At 43.7% G+C, this 19,586-nt stretch overlaps 2 protein-coding genes across 2 annotated transcripts; one reads left to right on the forward strand and one right to left on the reverse strand.

Moving 5' to 3' along the window:
* The first annotated feature begins 3,067 nt into the window (after positions 1 to 3,067).
* On the forward strand, positions 3,068 to 3,720 carry LOC119282591 (abscisic stress-ripening protein 3-like). The gene is made up of 2 exons (XM_037562764.1): positions 3,068 to 3,289; positions 3,399 to 3,720. The coding sequence occupies exons 1-2, from the start codon at positions 3,158 to 3,160 to the stop codon at positions 3,549 to 3,551; spliced, it is 285 nt and encodes a 94-aa protein (XP_037418661.1). The 5' UTR covers positions 3,068 to 3,157; the 3' UTR covers positions 3,552 to 3,720.
* Positions 3,721 to 10,811: 7,091 nt separating this feature from the next.
* LOC119282592 (glycine-rich cell wall structural protein 1.8-like) lies at positions 10,812 to 11,876 on the reverse strand. The gene is made up of 2 exons (XM_037562765.1): positions 11,351 to 11,876; positions 10,812 to 11,254 (listed from the first exon to the last, which is right to left on the reverse strand). Exons 1-2 carry the CDS (start codon positions 11,792 to 11,794, stop codon positions 11,066 to 11,068), a joined length of 633 nt encoding a protein of 210 aa, XP_037418662.1. The 5' UTR covers positions 11,795 to 11,876; the 3' UTR covers positions 10,812 to 11,065.
* Positions 11,877 to 19,586: the final 7,710 nt, after the last annotated feature.

A 19,586-nucleotide genomic window follows, 5' to 3' on the forward strand; every position in this document is an offset into this window, starting at 1 on the left:
ACAATCAACGAGGGCAACATGACACGAGGTAACGCGATATATCACACAAGTGCGTGAATTTTAAAGACAAATAATCCAACAATGGATGACCTAGATGTGAGATAACTATATTATATGTAGATTTGACTTACCAATTTAGATTGTCAAAATATGAAAAGGATTAGATAGGCTGGTTGCATCGATGATGGACTTGCAACTGAGGAAAAAAATGGGTCAGATCCAGTTGCAAATCGAGGGTGAACTCGTAACTGGGACAGAAAAAATGCCAAGGGTCACTTTGCAGCTAAAGACAAAAGAAATAGGATTGGGCCACAGATCAAGCCCAGTTGCGAGTTAATGTTGGACTTACAATTGAGACACAAAGAAATTTCGGGTCTAGTTACAAGTCGTGGATAGACTTGCAACTAGCACACAAAAGTTGGGCTTAGTTACGTACGTATCAAGGATGGACTTGCATATGAGACAAAAAAAAGAAAATGGAACGTGTTTCATAATGGATATACAACTAACATAGACATTTTTGGAAGAAAAAAATGGACACGGACTTATTCTGAACTAAATGGGTTCATAAATTTAAAATGAATAAATAAATAAATACATAAACAAAGAGGAGGCTTGGCTCGTGTGTCTTTACCAGGGTGCCTAGACTAGAGAAGAAAAACAAGAAAACGTGGACACATATAACAAACAAAGGAACACAGCTCATATGGCTGAACATCCGACAAAGAAAATATGGCCGACAGCCACACAGACGCAGCTACGCGGACGATCACAAAATCTGCACTTATCAAAACAGCTAATGCGAACGCAGAGGACAAAACAAACAAAGGCAGAGGCAAAACAACAAACAAGGGCCGGGCCCCCACTAGCAACAACATGGACACGGGTCGCGAGCGAGACAACGCGCCGCGAGCGAAACACGTGCGTTTGCGTGAATCTTAAGAGACAAGATTCAACGGCTCTGGGATTAGATGTGAGATACCTATTTCATATCTAGCAAATCTGAATAATAATTATATCAAAGATAAAGATGCCGCTATTTTGTTTGTTTGCTGTATGGAAGAAGTTATTGTACAACACCGGTTCACGTTACACATCAGGGAGTAGTCATTTTCATTAGGCCTTAGCCGTGCCGTGTCGTTGTACCGACCGACGCGGTTAAACTAGCAAACACGGTCCGGTCGTCTTTGAACGTTATTAGTACGGCAAGCTGAGTGTACATGCGACTTTCGATCCCGAGACGAGAGCCATATTGTGCGGCACGTATGTACATATGCACGAAAGCGAAACATTGCGCTCGTACTAGTAACGGGGAGCAACGTATGTGTGGCATGATGCAACATTTCATTTATTAAGTTGTAAACTCATCTTGTCTTAGCATGTGTGATGTTACAGTAACCGGCTATATTATCGCATCATCGGTTTTGCCTAGAGATGTGTGATGTTACCACCTATGTTACTTCCATTGTGGATAGTCTTAGTTGGCATGCATGATACCACTACATATGATACTCTCATTATGACCAGCATTGGTATTCCAATCGCTAGTACTAGGGTGCAATACTATGCAGATGGGCCAAATAGGCACCCATCGTTAATACCAGCCTGTATGCCGAGCAGGTGAACCAACATGTGGTTGGATGGTTACAGGGACTGTGGCATCCCCAGCCTACCAGGGTTTAAATCATGGTGCTCGCATTTATTCCTGAATTTATTTCAGGATTTCTGGCGATACGCATTCAGTGGGAGGAGACGTTCCCGTCGATGATGAGATGCCTACGGTGCCTTCATAAATTTCAAGATGATATGTCGGCTCAGTCTTTCGAAGGTGCTCATGTGGGTAGGGTGTGCGTGTGTGCATTTATATGGGTGAAGTATGCACGTGTATATGAGCGCTTGTGTCTGTACTGTGTTAAAAAAAATGTGTATGCCGAACATATAAGGAGAGTGCAACTACGAGAAAATTCCCACCCACACATCGATCGATCCCCAGTCCACACAGCATTGAGTCGCGGCGGCAGGCCCGAGGTTTTCGCCGCGTACAGGGCCCACCGCCTCTGCCACTCAAGTGTATGGGGACCTCCGATGGGAGGCTCCTCTCGTGGGCACTGCTGTGCCGCGAGTAGCCACCCCTCGGTCGAGCACTCGACGGGGCTGAGGGCTGCTCCACATGGTAGGTGCTGCCACGTTTCGGGAGCTCCGGCAAAGGGGCCGAGCGACTCGGCGACCGCTAGACCACCTCCACCGGGAACGGCGATAACGGGCCACTGCTTCCGCGCGTCACTACCGGAAGGGGAACGGCTGAACGGCCCAAGTTGGGCTGAGTTTTCCAGCAACGCATGGAAACCCGCGGGGCGAACCGCTCCTAAGTAGTACCATACCAAAAGTTAAACTGAAGCGTCATCAATTTATTAGACGGACTCTACCTACTGAGTCATCAACACGGGGATGATGCACAGCTGTCAGCTGTCAAAGATGCCAAAGTGCGCAAAAAAAGAGGCCGCCAAGCCTAACCCATGACCCAACATCGAAAAATGCACACGGACAAAAAGATAGTATTCGAGCCCAGCCGTGACTCAGTACCGATAAGTGCGGACGGACCAAAACAATGCAGTGAAAAGATTCCCTATAAGGGCACAATCGTGAGAGAATAATAGCGCAATTGCATCCCCGGGTTGCCACGTGCTGTATGGACGAAGTCATTCTACAACAACGGTTTACTTACACACGAGGGAGTAGTCATTTTCCTTGGGCCTTAGCCGTGTTGTTGCACCGGCCGACGCGGTTAAGCTAGCGAACACGGTCGGGTCGTCTTTGAATGTTATTAGTACGGCAAGCTGAGTGTACATGTCACTTTCGATCCGGAGACGAGAGCCATTGTGCGGCACGTACGTACATATGCACGAAAGCGAAACATTGCACTCGTACGTACGTGTTGGAAAACGCGTACGTACTTGTTGTGTTGCGTACTGGTTAAGGAAGCTGGGGCATTTGCCACAGTGCACAAAGCAATAGCACTATATAAGGTCACGCCCGGCCCAAAGGCCAAGCACTTCACAACCCACAATACAACACAGATCACTTCATATACACAGATCACTTCACTCCATCGCTTTTCCATCGACTGCTGATCTTACTAAAAACTAGTTCGTTGGTGATGGGGCGCCGCAGCAGCAGCAGCAGCAAGACCGAGGCCGGAAGCGAGCAGCACCGCAAGGAGGAGAAGCACCACAAGCACATGGAACAGCTCGCCCAGCTCGGCGCCGTTGCCGCCGGAGCATACGCGCTGGTATGTCTATGTTCCTGGCAATATTATTACCTTGCTATCACACTCTTTCATTCTCAATTTCTAGTTTTAGTTAGTCACTTAGCGCCAAGAACTTGTGTTGATACTGCAGCACGAGAAGCATAAGGCGAAGAAGGACCCGGAGAATGCCCGGTCGCACAGGGTCAAGGAGGAGATCGCCGCCACTGTCGCCGTGGGCAGCGCTGGTTTCGCCTTCCATGAGCACCACAAGAAGAAAGATGCCAAGAAGCACGGCCGCCATTGATCTTGGCACATATATATATATACCATGATTAGGCGGCAGCACTCTAGCTACTTATATGGTTACGAGGTTTCCATTGTTATCTTTTTCCACGGTGTGTTATTCTTCACTATATGTACGTCTGTTCTATTGTATATGCACTCTTTTTATTAATTACCTAAAAGTTGCTGCCCTTGTTCGTGGTGAGTGGTGACTATGAAGAACGGTGCATGATGCATGATGCATGTATATATATGCCAACGATCGAGCATGCCCTTTTTTAGTATACTAGCACACATGCCCGTGCATTGCAACGGAAGATAAAATAGTATGCATTTAAAGTCAGTGAGAATTATATGCGCAAGCAAAACCCTGTGTGCACATGAAAAAGGAACATTTAACTTCTCGGTTTCGTTGCGTGTGAAGGAATCAATCCACTAAATTTTCATTCATAGATCAAGGGCATTTAAGAGTTTTCTTACGTCATCGTACGCCAGATAAGGTCCATGAGTTATTTAATCTACTTTTCCTTTCAATCCTTGCAATCGAGGGGATTTTAAGATATGATGTTTCCGAACATTCTAGGAAACATGAACAATTTTTAAAATCGTGAACAGTTTTTGTGAAAATTATCTACACTTTTGGAAAAACGATAACAAAATATGAAAGGGAACATCTTATAAAGTTCACAAACATTTTCTGAAAACACCAACTTTTTTATAAAGACATGAACATGATTTGAATTTGTGAACATTTTTTTAAAACGGGAACATGTATGAAAAATTCATAAGATTTTCAGAAAAAGTGCATCTTTTATACACAAAAATTATTTTTAGTTGTGATAATTTCACAAAGCAGGAATATTTTTTGAATCTAGAGCATTTTTCGAAATGCCATTTTATTTTTAGAAATCTCAAATAATTTTGAAAAACAACATTTTTTTTTGGAAAAGTGGGAAACTTTTTGCAAGTTTCGAATATTTTTCAAAATAGCAACAAAATTTTGGAATTCTGAACATTTTCCAAAATTCATTTTCTTTATTTCTGAACATTTTTTGATAATTTTTAACTTATTAAATAAATTCTAAAAGAAAACTTAACTTTGAAGGGAAAAAGAGATAGGGAAAGGAGAATAAAAATGGAAGTAAAACACAGAAGAAAAGAAAAATGGGCCAGCCATTATAGGTTGTCGTGTGCGATACTCAACTATTTATCGCCCTATGTGGAAAATGTAGTTTTCATAGCTGCGTGGGCTGAAACATAAAGGGGCTTGCGTCGTTGGGCTCTGCCGCCCAACCATTCTAATCCTGGAAAAATAAAGGGGCTGCCGGAAAAAGCGAGATTAACCCGCCCAACCATTGACTCCTCCTGGGCTCTGCCGCCCTGCTCCCATGATCCGCCGCCCTCCTACACCAACGCCCTTGCTCCCCAAAGCAGTCGCCCAGGGGCATTACGCCGTCTGCAGTGCATCTAGCCCAACACACCATGCTCCTCAACAATCGCCTCTGCACCTCCTGCCTTGGAATCCCTCACGTGTGACCTTCTCCAGCGCCTCTGATCGACCTTCCCGTCATCTCTTGCTTGAACATGTGCACCACTGCTTCTAAATCAGCTCTACTCGTTCGAAGCTACATGTAACTTTGTTGCTTCTCCAATATTGTTTGCAAATTCAGTATTGTTGGTATGGATATTTCTCTGATGTTCATCTTAGTATGTTAAAAAAACATTAACGATTGGGTCTGTATCTGCATAAAAGAGATCCTGTTTCTGATTATTAATTTGATAATTCATTTCATATGTTGTTAAAAAAAGAATTAACAGTGTAGAATGTGAGGAAGTGAGTTGTACGTGCTAATGCGTGTTTTCATCCTTTGTTGTGTGCGTGTGTTGTGTGCGTGCGTCCGAGGATCTTGTGTGTGTGTGTGTGTGTGTGTGTGTGTGTGTGTGTGTGTGTGTGTTTTGTTCTTCAGAGCATTTTCTTCAGGGCAGTGGAGAGCACCCTCATCCTTATCCGATCTGCAGTGCCGCCCGAGTCCTCCAACGCCGCCCGAATCCTCCCAACGCAACCCCAAGCCGTTCAACTACGCAGCCCCGGGCCGTTCAATGACAAAGGCGCTAGAAGTTCATGAACACATCACCTGGATCCTGCTGCCCACCATCCAGTTCAATTTCTGCTGAATCCGGTGAAGGGAGACTTCTTCTGATATCAATTCCCTCTTTGTTTCCATTTCCACATGTCGCCAGTTGCTATTTTCCGGAAAGATTTATGTATACTGGGATCTCCATTTGCTGAACATGTTAGAAAGATATCTCGTGTATATTCGTCTCTCGTGTGCTACAGCCCCTTAGCTCGCCACGTCTTCACCAGTAGCAGTGGAGACAAGACCATGCATCCAAAATTGTTCCTGGCGGAGAACGCGGCTCTTCTTGTTGCTACCTACATCCCGTGGAAGACAGCGGCCACGACCTTGCTGTAGACCCTGCATGTTGCTGCGGCTGTGCTCCTAGCTACATAGACGTGCCCGTGCCTCTAGCTCCCGCCAGAAAATTGGCCAGCATTGCAGGTCAGCTTCTCCTGACGAGCCAGTCCAGCTGCGAAAAAGAAGAGTACAGGGAAGCTTCTCCAGAAAAATGGCCATCATTGCGGTTGGTTTCTGGATCAAGATGTTGCTTGTCCGAGAGTACAGGGAAGAAGAAAAAAAGCACGGAGAAGATAACGCATCAGCACTTTGTGGATAACGTGAGACAAGATGAAGAAATGCAAGTTTGCCACTAGTTAGTGCATTTTTTATGTAAAAAGGATTGGGTGCATGTAGTTACTGTGTGGCCAGGTCATTTGAGAATATTGTTTGTAATCATGCACTGTCTTTTTGTTGCTGATTCTTATGCTCAAATTATACCCAAATTTCTATAGTTTTTGCACACTCATTTTACATCTTCCCTTCTTCTCTTTTTGTGCATGTTTTGCAACTTCAAAATTGTCGTGTCGAAAAGTTCATGTATTACTACCAAAGAATTCATGAAAAAAAATTAGAAGTTCAATTTTTTTATCTCAAACCAATTAACTTCTCCGCTTTTGCTTGACGCAGAGGAAAGCTGTTAAAATTTAGTTTTTCCTCGTTTCCAAAAACTAAGAGAGAAGGCCAACTCAAAATAACAGAGCAGTTCAAAAAATTATATAAAAAATGGATTTTGAAAACCTTAGAAGTTCAATTTGAAATAATCGAGAAGGTTAAACAAATGCAAAAGTTCAAATTTGAAAACCCTAGAAGTTCAATTTGAAATAACCGAGTAGGTTAAAAAACCTAGAAGTTCAAATTTTAAAACCTAGAAAATTGTTTGCTTATGTAAAACCATATTTTTCTAAGAAGTCCAAAGTAAAGAAAGAGAGAATTTCGAAGTTTAAACAACTTAGATGTTTTCTCGTTAATAAATAATCAAATGCAGAAGTTCAATTTTTTTAAAAAGAAAACTAAATAAGTTTTAAAGTAATTTTCTTGTTTTGTTAGAAAACCAGAAGTGCAAAATAAAATAATGAAGTGGTTCGATGTTTATTAGAAAAACTAGGATTTTACATTCATTAAAAAAACTTAGATGTCCGTTATTATTAAAGAATCAACCATGAAGATCAAAAAATAAAAAGTAGTTTAATTTATTTTTATTTAAAAAAACAATAAATTTACTCAAAGCAAATAAAAAGTGTGAAGTTCAAATTAAAATAACACAGAAGTTCAAAGTAATAAAACCTAGGATTTAGAAGCTCAAAAAACAATGCCATTTTGGGCATTTTCCCCCAACAGTAAAGATTAAAACCAAGAAGTTCAATTTTAACAAACGGAGTAATTCAAATGTATGGAAAAAAAACTCAAGTTTTCTCGTTACTAGAGAATAAAACTAAGAAGTTCAATTGGAAAAAAGGAGCAATTTGATATTTCTCTGAAAAGTCAGTTTAATCCAGTTATTAAAGAATAAAACCAATAAGTTCGATTTGAAAAACGACGAAGTTCAATGTTTCTAACAAAACTGCAATCTTTACATTTCTAAAAATGCATAAAAGAAGTTCAAATAAAAAAGTTAGAGCGGTTCGATGTCTATAAATAATCTGATTTTTTTCGTTACTAAAGTGAAACAGAGAGAAGTCCAAATTAATAACTGCCGAAACTTCACGTATTGCATGGTGTGCATTCCGTATGAGAAAAAAGAATAAAAATGCAAAGTTTAAAATTTGTTACTAGAAGTACATGTGCTCAACGCGGGAAAGTTCAAAAAAATAATATGAGAGAGGTTCACCATGTATTTCATTGTTGAAAAACACAAAAAAGATGTTGTTTTTCGCGTTATTATTTGGGAGCAATTTGATTTCAAAAAGAAAGTCAAAAAAATCAAATTATAAAATAGAAAAAAAATCATGTACTACATGGTGTGTGTTTAATATGAGAAAAATGAATAAAAGGGCAATGTCCAAATTTTTTATTGCTATAAGTTCATGCCCTCGGTCGGAGAAAGTTAAAAATTTATTGTGAGATAGGTTTGTACAAATTGAATATCATTTGTGTAACACTGACGAATGAATGAGAAAATTACAAATGAAAATACGTCACAGAAGTTCAACGTGAAAACAACGGGAAATTCAACTATTACACTGCATGAATTTCAGATGATATTTTTAAATCGTCGCGAGTATGAAAAAATAATCAACACGGGAAAGTTGCGTGATTACAATAGCTTTCCAGCGGTATATCACTTGCTAAATTCCGATGAGTGGATGGAGAGCTACGAGAAAAAAAAGCACATGAAAAACAGAGTGAAGTTCAAGTAGACATGCCGAGAAGTTCAAGTTCTTCACGCGCTGCATTTTCGAAGAATCTGTTTCGCGACAAAGGCAGAACGAATGATCTTGCCATTTTCTAATTTACTTGAAAACGGTTAGGAATTAAAGAAAACCATCAACATGAAAAAGTTTTGCATTTTCTATGGATTTTCAATGGTATATTATTTGCCCCAGTCCGATAAAGTTTGTAGAAATTACGGCGAAAATACGTTTTTAGCCATTTTCAAAATTGACTTAAAAGTGTAAGAATTTGGGAGAAACAATATATACCAAAAAGTTTCGCATTTCCTCAAGCTTTCCAACGCCATATCATTTGCTTTATTCGGACGTACGGTTAAAAAATTAGCTCGCAAATACGAACTTGGTGGTACTTGTATCGTTTTCTAAATTACATTTAAACCGTTCCAAATTATAAAAAACTTTCAACATGAAAAAGTAACGCATTTTCATAGGCTTTCCAATGCCATATCGTTTTCCTCAATTGGATTAGCCGTTTAGAAATGCCATTGAAAATACGAACTCGGCTGTTCGGTTTGCGAAATTTTATGATTTTCCAAATTACTCTTTAATCATAAGGAATTTTAGAAAATTATCAACATGTGGAAGGAGTGGTTTTGCAGCAGCTTTCCAACGCCATATTATTTGCCTCATTCCGATAAACGGTTTAGAAATGCGATCGAAAATACGATTCACGTTTTTATGTGAAGTAAAAACCGTTTTCAAAACTGCTCTTAAACCGCTTACATTTTGCCAAAAAATACAACTTGGGTCATGATAGTCGTGTCTATAGCTTTCCAACCGTATATCGCAAGCCCCATTTGACACTTGTTAGCTGAAGTTCAACCTAGTACTCGGGGAAGGTCAGGCGCGTTACTCGGAAAGTTCATGTTGTGATCAGAATATCATTCTGATCCCGTGATCAGAATAGTGTTTATGTATGGTCGAAGAAGCATGTCTCATTACCTGGACTCCAGCTGGGTGCATAGGTTTTTAGGCAAGTACTATAAATATATGGTCGAGGAAGCATGTCTCATTACCTGGACTCCAGCAGGGTGCATAGGTTTTTTTTTTTGCCAATTGCAGCAGGGTGCATAGGTGAAGCTTCACGGCAGACCTTGCCGCCAATTCTGGCTAGATCTTGCCGCTGCCATGAGTTTGTCGTCGGCCCCCAGCCCAGCCAACGCCCTGCTGCTCGACTGCCCCCGTCGTTTCCGTCGCTCAATATGGCAGCCACAACACCGGGAATGGCAGTAGAGGTTGATTAGCTAGCGTCCCATCCCCCATGTGACCGTTGCTGCTCATTCAAAGCTTATGGTTGCCGATCCACGTGACAATAGTAGCTATGGAAGATCACGGGCTTTCCGGCAGCTATAGGAGCACCGCAAACTCATTAAGATCTAGTCTGGCGACTGCCTCGGCCTCGGCGTGCTATGCCTACCGGAATTCATCTTCGTGCCCTTTAGGTGTTTGACAAAAAACCTTAGGTAACAAAATTTTCTTTCTCTGAATTTTGGTGCGATATAGTAGTGGACTGTGAGAGAACATGTCGTGTTGTGTATTTGAGTTGGTACTCATCTTCCTCCCCATGGGATGACTCCTTTTGAAGAGGAATATGAGTGGGACGAGGATGAGGGCATTTCCATCATCATTGGCATGCACATGCAGAAGAACAAGAGGCCGAAGTATGGCAGTTCCGTTGTCATCCATGAGTACATTCGTAGGAGGAAGCAAGATGGCCACAACAAGTTATTGTTGGTCTATTCTGTCCATATCCTAGGAATCCAGAGTGGTACTTTCAACACCGGTTTAGGATACATGGATGTGTTCCTCCATATTGCCAATTGCATGAAGGAGCATGATCGATTCTTCGTATAGAGAAGGAATTATGCCGACGATCTTGATCAGAACACTATCTAGAAGGTGACTTCAGCAATGCGCGAAGCCGATTTGATTGACGATCACTTGGCAATGGGAAAAAGCACTTCCATTGAGTGTGTGAACAATTGCAAAGACAGTGGTTGAAGTGTTTGGGCCGGTGTATTTGAGAGCACCCAATGCTCGGGACACTCAGCTGCTTTTGGAGATGAACAAAACACATGGGTTTCCAGGCATATTCAATTTTATTGATTGCATGCATTGGAAGTGATAGAACTGCACCACGAATGGCATGGACATTTCAAAGGCCATGTGAAGGATGCCACCATCATTCTTGAAGTCATCGCTGACCTGGCGACATAGTTTTGGCATGCCTATATTGGGATGCCTGGATCTTGCAATACGTGCTCCACCAATTACCACTTTTTGCACGGCTAACCAATGGGGAAGCACTGCCGGTGACGTTTCAAGCAAGCAGCCACACATACAACATGTGCTACTACATAGCGGATGGGATTTATCGAAGTGTGTAGCATTTGTGAAGACAATTTCAAGGAACGAAGGTAAGAAAGAACTTAATTCATAGCGGATGACTAGTACTAATAATGATCTTTTTTTTTTGAGATCACATTACACACGTACATAGTGGCTACCGTACTATACCAGACACACACGTGAGCGGCAGCACGCACGCTTGCAGCTGGCTTATTGCAGGGACGCCGAAATTAAGAGTGCTGTAGAAAAACATGCATGCCTGCAGCATGATATGCTCTATCGATCTTATTGGTGTCCATAGGATAGATCGACGTTGCTAAAGTTGCATGCATGATTACTTAGTTGCAGTAGCTGCTGTGGACGGGCATCCTGTACTCCTGCTTCCCGCCGTAGCCGGGCTGCTTCTGCTCGCGGTGCTCGTGGTAGGCGTAGCCGCCGGCGCCGAGTGCCGCCGCCCCTGCCAGGCCGGCCTCAATCTGGTGCTTCCGTGCGTGCGCTGGGTCCTTCTTCGCCTCATACCCCTCATACTATACCACACGAAAGTATCATTCATCGTGAAGTTTAGATGGGTTAAGCGTACTGGAGTAGTATGTAATGTAGAGATAGAGTAATTAAGTAATTACCAGGGCGAAGCCACCGGCGGCGAGGGCGCCGGCCTCGCCGAGGCGCTCCCTGTTCTTGTGCTGCGTCACCTCCTTCTTGTAGTACCCCTGCCCCTGCTCGCCTCCGCCGAAGGACTCGGTGGTAGTAGTGGTGTACGGCATGGCCCCACCGTTGTTGTGCCCGTAGCCGTGGCCCTGCCCATACCCGGGCCTGACGGAGTCGAAGCACTCGTTCGTGGTGGTGGTGTACACGGTCGTGCCACCGCCGCCGCCGCCATGCCCGTACATGCTTGAGTCGACGCCAGTGTTGTTGGAGTACATGTTGGTCCCGCCATTGCCATGGCTCTGACCGTGGCCGTAGCCGGTACCATGGCCGAGCTTGCCAGCGTCGTAGCACTCCTCGGTGGTGGTGGAGTACACGGTCCTGCCGCCGTCGAAGGACTCCTCGGTGGTGGAGTAGGACATGGGCCTGCCGCCGTTGTAGTAGGCCGCCAATGCTAAGAGCAGATGGTTAGCTAAGCTAACTAGTGTAATGGATACTGGCCGTGTTGATGCTTGCTTGCTTGGCTGTCACAAATGTGCCGTGGAAGGGGCGTATTTATAGCGTGGCGACCAGTGAGTGATTGCGAAGATGGACGGTGGAGATTTACTAGAGAGCAAAGCCGATTATTCCATGATCGCCTCTATTATTGGAACCTCAATTTGGGACTACAGTTGAGCATCGTTTTGTCGCTGCCGACATGCGTTATATGCATAGCCTTGATATGCAAAATCACCAAGATTCGTCTCATCAAGTTGTTTTCTCTCTTTTCGGAAAGTGTATGCGATAGTTTGACAGCCGGGAGCATTTCTTTGCAGCACAAAGTAAAGTTATTCTTCTTTCCGCTCCTTCCAATGGAGCTTTCATATCTCAATATCTAGCACCAAATGAAAATTTGCTGATGTATAGTGACTCTCTTTCTCGTCACATATGGTTCTTATTTACAGTTCAGCTGATGAGTATGAGCAACTCTTAACAAACTTACTGTCAAAAATATTACTTTTAGTAAATTTATTGGTTCATGTGTATATTCATTTGGTGCCTTTGGTAAATGAGACTAAGCATACATAAGCGATAAGCATGAGTTCTCTTGATTAATATACAAAAATTATTAGACAGAGATGTGTCATTTGTTTTTGGAGAAAGCAAAGAGAAGGCTAACGAGTTAGCCTAGAGATCGTTGCATAAATTAGAAATTTTGGATTGCTTTAATCTAGAAATATATCATGAACATGGAATTCACAATATTAATCCAGTACTGATAATTAACCATGTAAGCCTATACTATGGAGTATACTGCAGATACATCTACGCAAATAACAAGTACGGCTAACACGGGAATAAACATGAGAGAGATAATGGATTACACCCTTTGCTCGGCCAGGTCAAAGCCGCGGCGCGGTGGCAGTTCTCGGCAACCTTCTTTTTGGACTCGTTGGTCTAACTCATGGTGATGTCGAAGGCGTCGAGGATGTAGTCAAATTAGTGGAAGAAGACGAACATCAGCGAGCAGTCGTGTCGGAGACGCTCCCCAAAAGCCTAGTGACCTCTCTCGGTGCAAGATCAAAAAGTGCAGGGTCCGAGTGACGTGCTCTTTCGTACAGTCATGCACGCGGCGGATGGGATGGGATCTCTAGAAACTATAAGAGCGTGTGGAACGACGGTACGTTCTGCGCAAGAAGGCAGATGTGATCTGATAGGCGGTCATGGTAGGGAAACGTGGGTTAGACAGGTATCTTAGTCGGGAACAGCCCATGATCTGATGTCTCAGATGCGTGGTGCGTCCATTAAGGTCTGAACTTGGCTTGTTCACAAAACACGACCAGCAGGCGAGGTGAGGCATGCTGGCGGTGACCAGTCATCTTCTTAAGCTTCAATAGCATTCGAAGAGATTCCCTTATAAAGGAGTCTCCAGAGTCGTCCACTCATGAGATGAGACTAAACTTCTCACCACCATGTCATGACGCCCACATGGGCCTTTCAAACATTTAGGAACTATTTCATACATGGGCAGTAGGACCATTTATAATTTATTCGTAACTCAAGCCTAGTTCAAAAAAAATTAAAAAATTACCAACGGGTGAAACATGCAATACAAGTAGCTCTCATATTTTTTTTACAATATTAACAACAGATAACCACGAAAGGATATTTCTAGCGCATGGCTTTCTAGGCACTCGACTACATCTCTACTTCTAATGGAGCAGTTGGTAGTATCCGCCGGTTAATTTTCGTCCCACCTCACCTGGTCTATTTTCGTCCTCACCGTTACCTCGTCCGTATCAGCGAATCACCCGCTGGTGCGAGCATCGATTGCCTACTCCCACACCGCCGAACGAGGAAAAACCCACTAGAAAATTAAATCTACGAAATTTAACCCACGAAAAAAAACCAGGGCTGGGGAATCGGTCGAGCGATTCCTCCTGACGTTCGCCCCCGCCGCACTCGAATCAGCCGCCGCCCTCGCCCTCGCAGCCGCAGCCGATCCCCTTCCCCATCTCCCTCCCTCAAACGCCGCCGCCCATCGCTCACGCCCTACACAAGTCGGGCCACGCCCGCAGCGAGCGCCGCACCAACGCCTCCATCAACAAGACGCGGCGTCTCCATGAGTGTGCGGGGCTAGGGTTTCGGGCGCGGCATCGCCCTGGTCGCCGGCGCGACTCTTCTCAGTCTTTTACCGCGGCTCCGCCTCCTGGATGGCGCTCCTGTGGGCATGGGTGCACGCGCGCATCGGCTTCCTCCTCTCTATCATGGTGAGTTCATCCCCTCCTTCTTCCTCCTCTCTGCTCTGCATTTTATTGGGGTGTCGTATGTAGTATACGTGCTGGTTGGCAAACGTCCAGTGCTGTTTGGTTTGGATACACACATGCATCTAGGCTATTGTCTTCTCTCTCAACGCGGAGTGCAAGGTGATTGATTCATGGTTACTGCCAATCTGTTGCAGCATATTCGTGTGGCCTCGACCAAAATGTCGGTGTTGTGCTCTTGTACAACAACATTAAGAGGATGTGATATCAGCTAGCTTAATTTTTTCGAAACTCCTGCACTGAAAGGATGTAAGTCGCCATCGGAACGATTGAAACACACATGAGCCTGTAATATCGGAAGCAATTTTTCTCTCCTGTAGATGGTTATCGATGTGCAGATTTTGGTAAGCTTATGCTATCAATCTTCTGGTCAGGTGGCCCTGTCAAAATCAGATACTAATGGCAGTTTTGCGAGTGCATGCATGTTCTTGTCATTTCAACTAATCTGGGTGGCCATGTTTCCACAGAAAGGTTCAAGCTTCTCAGCCATACAATAGGTGTCAGACACCCAGATTTTATGAGCATGTGATTTGTTCAGGCAAGCAACGGCAGGCACAGCTGAAACACATCCTACAAATTTGGCTTCTCTCAATTGCTCGTTTCTCCTGCGCAGCTCAGAGCATCCCGATGGACAGTGGTGTTCATGGCGAATCGATGGGGCGTGCCTTCCTCTGCACAATTGAGCCCAGGTTCCTGATCATAGTACAGACTTTTGAAAACATTATATTTCCTGCTTGCACTTTACTTGAAGCATAATTATACTACGTATATTTAGCGGATACTATTGTTTGAGTAATAAAAATTTGGAAGCTCAAATTATATACTGGCTTTAGATTGTTGCCTTAAAAAACAATATATCTTTTTTCACTAAAATGCAGGGTTGATTTTTCATTCAGGAATAAGGATAGTACAGGGTGTATCTGAAAAATACAGGGTAGTGAATGGCATGCAGGCAACAGCCCGCAGGGACCAAAGCAACTCTAATCTTGTTCGCTCGGTCTTTGAATTAGCTGGTTAAAAACCAAGAGGTCGTTTGGGGTTTGTAGTAGTGTTATTTATAGAGGTAGCCATGGGAACTATAAAAATTAGAAGTGTTAGAAAAACAAAGTGGAACAGAACCGAAGCTACTTCCCTTAGTATTGTCGATGTCTACTTGACCTTTCATGGGAATCGGATGTAACCATCCCACAACCTGCGACCGTTCTAGCAACTGGCAATTATTCTGTAGCAAAGCACATCAGTTTGTTCTATTGTGTTAATCGGAAAGTCTGTACATATGAGTTCAGACTGAGACTGAGAGAGTGATATAGATTTGCTCGAGTTTACGAAATATATTATGTTGTTACTTGCATCTTTCTTGGATTTTTTTCCTTGCATTTCTTCTTGTTTTCCCTACCATCTGTTTTATAGAAGTTTCTACATCAAATTAAGCAAGTACATTATCCGTTCTTGTCCAAGTTTATCTTATTCCGTTCATCGGAAGTCTGTACAAATGAGTTTGGACGAAGAGAGTGACATAAATTTGCTTGAGATTTTGAATTATTTTCTGCTTTCGGGTTTGCATGCTATACTGCTTGATTAATGATTATTGAGGAAAATTAGTGGCAAACGTTGGTTGAGAAAGCTCCTGCATTTACTGGAATGCACGGTAGTTTATTGCAGTATGATCTGCACGGTAGAGAACACTCATATTTGATTCTGTTCTGTGCTTGCCAATAGTAATAACTTGAAATATGCTTTTATCATGATTGTAAAGTTTATTGATGATGCTTTGTTTCAGGATATGTGGAGAGGCTATTTGCAGTGTGTTCAAGGCAGATAGTAGATTATATGGTTAAGCATCTCACTTATATTGGTAATTTTTATTTGTTTTCTTTAAATTAAAATGGTTTATGTATTCTGCACTATAGGTGAATTTCCATCAAATGATTTTACAGTTCGTTTGGTGTCAACAATGGGTGGCAGTAAACTGCATTGCTACTAAGTGCGGAGTAAGGACTAAGCATTTGTCTTACTATACACACATTACATATATCAAAATGACCATGAAGGATATAGTTGTTTCCTCAGCTTTCGTCTGCCAAGGACGTGGTGGATCCAAAGAAGTTTCTGATGCAGAGTTAGCTTTGGAAGGAACTTCTTCTGCTCACTGTTTACATGTTGGTTGTACTCTTGGTGTTTTGCCAACTGGAAAGAAGATAGTTAGCATGGGCATTATTCATTCATCAATGCCAAAACACAAAAGGCTTACACAACAAAAAAGAATGTCTGTTTTTCAGTGGTCTATTAAAGAAAAATCAAAGGGGTCAAAAGATAATACTCCCTCCGTTCCGATTTACTCGTCGTGGTTTTAGTTCAATTCAAATTTGAACTAAAACCACGACGAGTAAATCGAAATGGAGGGAGTAGTATTTCTAAAGGTATTTTTCTGGAGATCCGACATTATCCATTTCTTATATGTTTTTCCTGAAAATAAGTAAATATATTAATTAGAAGTATCGGGTACAGAACTATTCTAAAGTGATTTTTAGTATCACTAGCACCACCAACAATTGGCATGTGGGCTTGTTTTCCTTTGTAAGACGATGATGACAAAGTTATCCCCGGGTCTGAGTGCCTCAAGTGTGCATACAATGGCTTACATATTAACTGAGTATTGGGTTTGATCTTCAGAGAATTCTCAATGCGTAGAGCAGTCCTCTCCATATTAACACATAAAGCCCCATTCCCTCCCAACACTGACCGGTGGCGGAGCTTGGCAACAGTTAGATTCTTTTATGCTGCCTCTTCATTTCCTGATAAATGAAATTTAAATCTAATACTATGATGTGGTAGGTGGTGATGTGGAAGCGATGACCATCATGGAAGAGGGAAACATGGTAACTAGGTAGGTTATCATTGTTTCAAAGAGGGAAACATGCTGCTAGATATTGATGTTGATTGCAACGACTCCATGACATTGTAAGTTGGTTAATGGAACAATTTTGAGCTTACATATATTATAATGACATCTTTCTTGGAACTCGCAGTGGTAGAGAATCTGTTGTTTGCATACGCAAAAAATTATAGAGGCCAACATTGGCCATAACATCCCCTTTCGCTTTGAGAACTGATGATGCATAACAAGAGGCAAATATTTGTAGGCTCGAAACCATGACCTTGGTCCTCTCTGCAGCCTCAGTATTCAAATTTAGATTTTCTTTGTAATAACTCGGTATTTTGCCACCTTATAGATGGCCTACCATTAAGTATGTGACGCCCCCGATTCAATCGTACACTAATCATGCACGCAAATGTGTACGATCAAGATCAGGGACTCACGGGAAGATATCACAACACAACTCTACAAATAAAATAAGTCATACAAGCATCATAATACAAGCCAGGGGCCTCGAGGGCTCGAATACAAGTGCTCGATCATAGACGAGTCAGCGGAAGCAACAATATCTGAGTACAGACATAAGTTAAACAAGTTTGCCTTAAGAAGGCTAGCACAAACTGGGATACAGATCGAAAGAGGCGCAGGCCTCCTGCCTGGGATTCTCCTAAACTACTCCCGGTTGTCATCAGCGGGCAGCACGTAGTAGTAGGCACCTCCAGTGTAGTAGGGGTCGTCGTCGACGGTGGCATCTGGCTCCTGGACTCCAGCATCTGGTTGCGACAACCAGAAAGAAAGGAAAGGGGAAAAAGGGGGGGAGAAAGCAACCGTGAGTACTCATCCAAAGTACTCGCAAGCAAGGAACTACACTACATATGCATGGGTATATGTGTAGGGAGGCCATATCAGTGGACTGAACTGCAGAATGCCAGAATAAGAGGGGGGTAACTAATCCTGTCGAAGACTAAGCTTCTCGCAGCCACCGTCTTGCAGCATATAGAAGAGAGTAGATTGTAGTCCTCCAAGTAGCATCCTCAAGTAGCATCTCCAAGTAGCATCTCCAGTCGCATCTCCAGTCGCATCGCATAGCATAATCCTACCCGGCGATCCTCTCCTCGTCGCCCTGTAGAAGAGCGATCACCGGGTTGTCTGTGGAACTTGGAAGGGTGTGTTTTATTAAGTATCCGGTTCTAGTTGTCATAAGGTCAAGGTACAACTCCAAGTCGTCCTGTTACCGAAGATCACGGCTATTCGAATAGATTAACTTCACTGCAGGGGTGCACCACATAACCCAACACGCTCGATCCCATTTGGCCGGACACACTTTCCTGGGTCATGCCCGGCCGCGGAAGATCAACACGTCGCAGCCCCACCTAGGCAAAACAGAGAGGCCAGCACGCCGGTCTAAACCTAAGCGCGCAGGGGTCTGGGCCCATCGCCCTGAGCACACCTGCACGTTGCGTGGGCGGCCGAAAGCAGACCTAGCCTAGTGGCGTTCCAGTCCAATTCGGCGCGCGCCGCTCCGTCGCTGACGTCTGAAGTGCTTCGGCTGATACCACGACGTCGGGATACCCATAACTACTCCCACGTAGATGGTTAGTGCGTATAGGCTCGTAGCCAGACTCAGATCAAATACCAAGATCTCGTTAAGCGTGTTAAGTGTCCGCGAACGCCGAACAGGGCCAGGCCCACCTCTCTCCTAGGCGGTCTCAACCTGCCCTGCCGCTCCGCCACAAAGTAACAGTCGAGGGCCGTCGGGAACCCAGGCCCACCTCTACCGGGATGGAGCCACCTGTCCTTTCAGCCCCCTCGTCAGAATCACTTGCGGGTACTCAATGAGCTGACCCGACTTTAGTCACCATCTGTATAGTATGTATGTATGTATAGTATATACCCGTGATCAACTCCCAAGTGATCACGGCCCGATAGTATAGCAAGGCAGTCTGACAAGAATGTAGGGCCAATGATGATAAACTAGCATCCTATACTAAGCATTTAGGATTGCAGGTAAGGTATCAACAGATGTAGCGACAATGTCAGGCTATGCATCAGAATAGGATTAACGAAAGCAGTAACATGCTACACTACTCTAATGCAAGCAGTATAGAGGAGAATAGGCGATATCTGGTGATCAAGGGGGGGGGGGGCTTGCCTGGTTGCTCTGGCAAGAAGGAGGGGTCGTCAACTCCGTAGTCGAACTGGGCAGCAGCAGCGTCGGTCTCGTAGTCTACCGGAGATAAGAGGGGGAAGAAACAATGAATACAATGCAAACATAAACACGACGATGCGTGACGTGACAAAGAGCGGTGCTAGGTGTGCCCTAACGTGGTATGAGGTGGTACCGGTTAAGGGGGGAAACATCCGGGAAGTATTCCCGGTGTTTCGCGTTTTCGGGCAGAGGAGCCGGAGGGGGAAAGTTGCGAGTTCGATAGGTTAGGGGTGTGTGGCGGACGAACGGACTGCGTATCCGGAATCGTCTCGTCGTTCTGAGCAACTTTCATGTAGAAAGTATTTTCATCCGAGTTACGGATT

The sequence above is a fragment of the Triticum dicoccoides genome, chromosome 3B (assembly GCF_002162155.2).
Source record: "Triticum dicoccoides isolate Atlit2015 ecotype Zavitan chromosome 3B, WEW_v2.0, whole genome shotgun sequence".
In the NCBI taxonomy this organism is placed as follows: Eukaryota; Viridiplantae; Streptophyta; class Magnoliopsida; order Poales; family Poaceae; genus Triticum; species Triticum dicoccoides.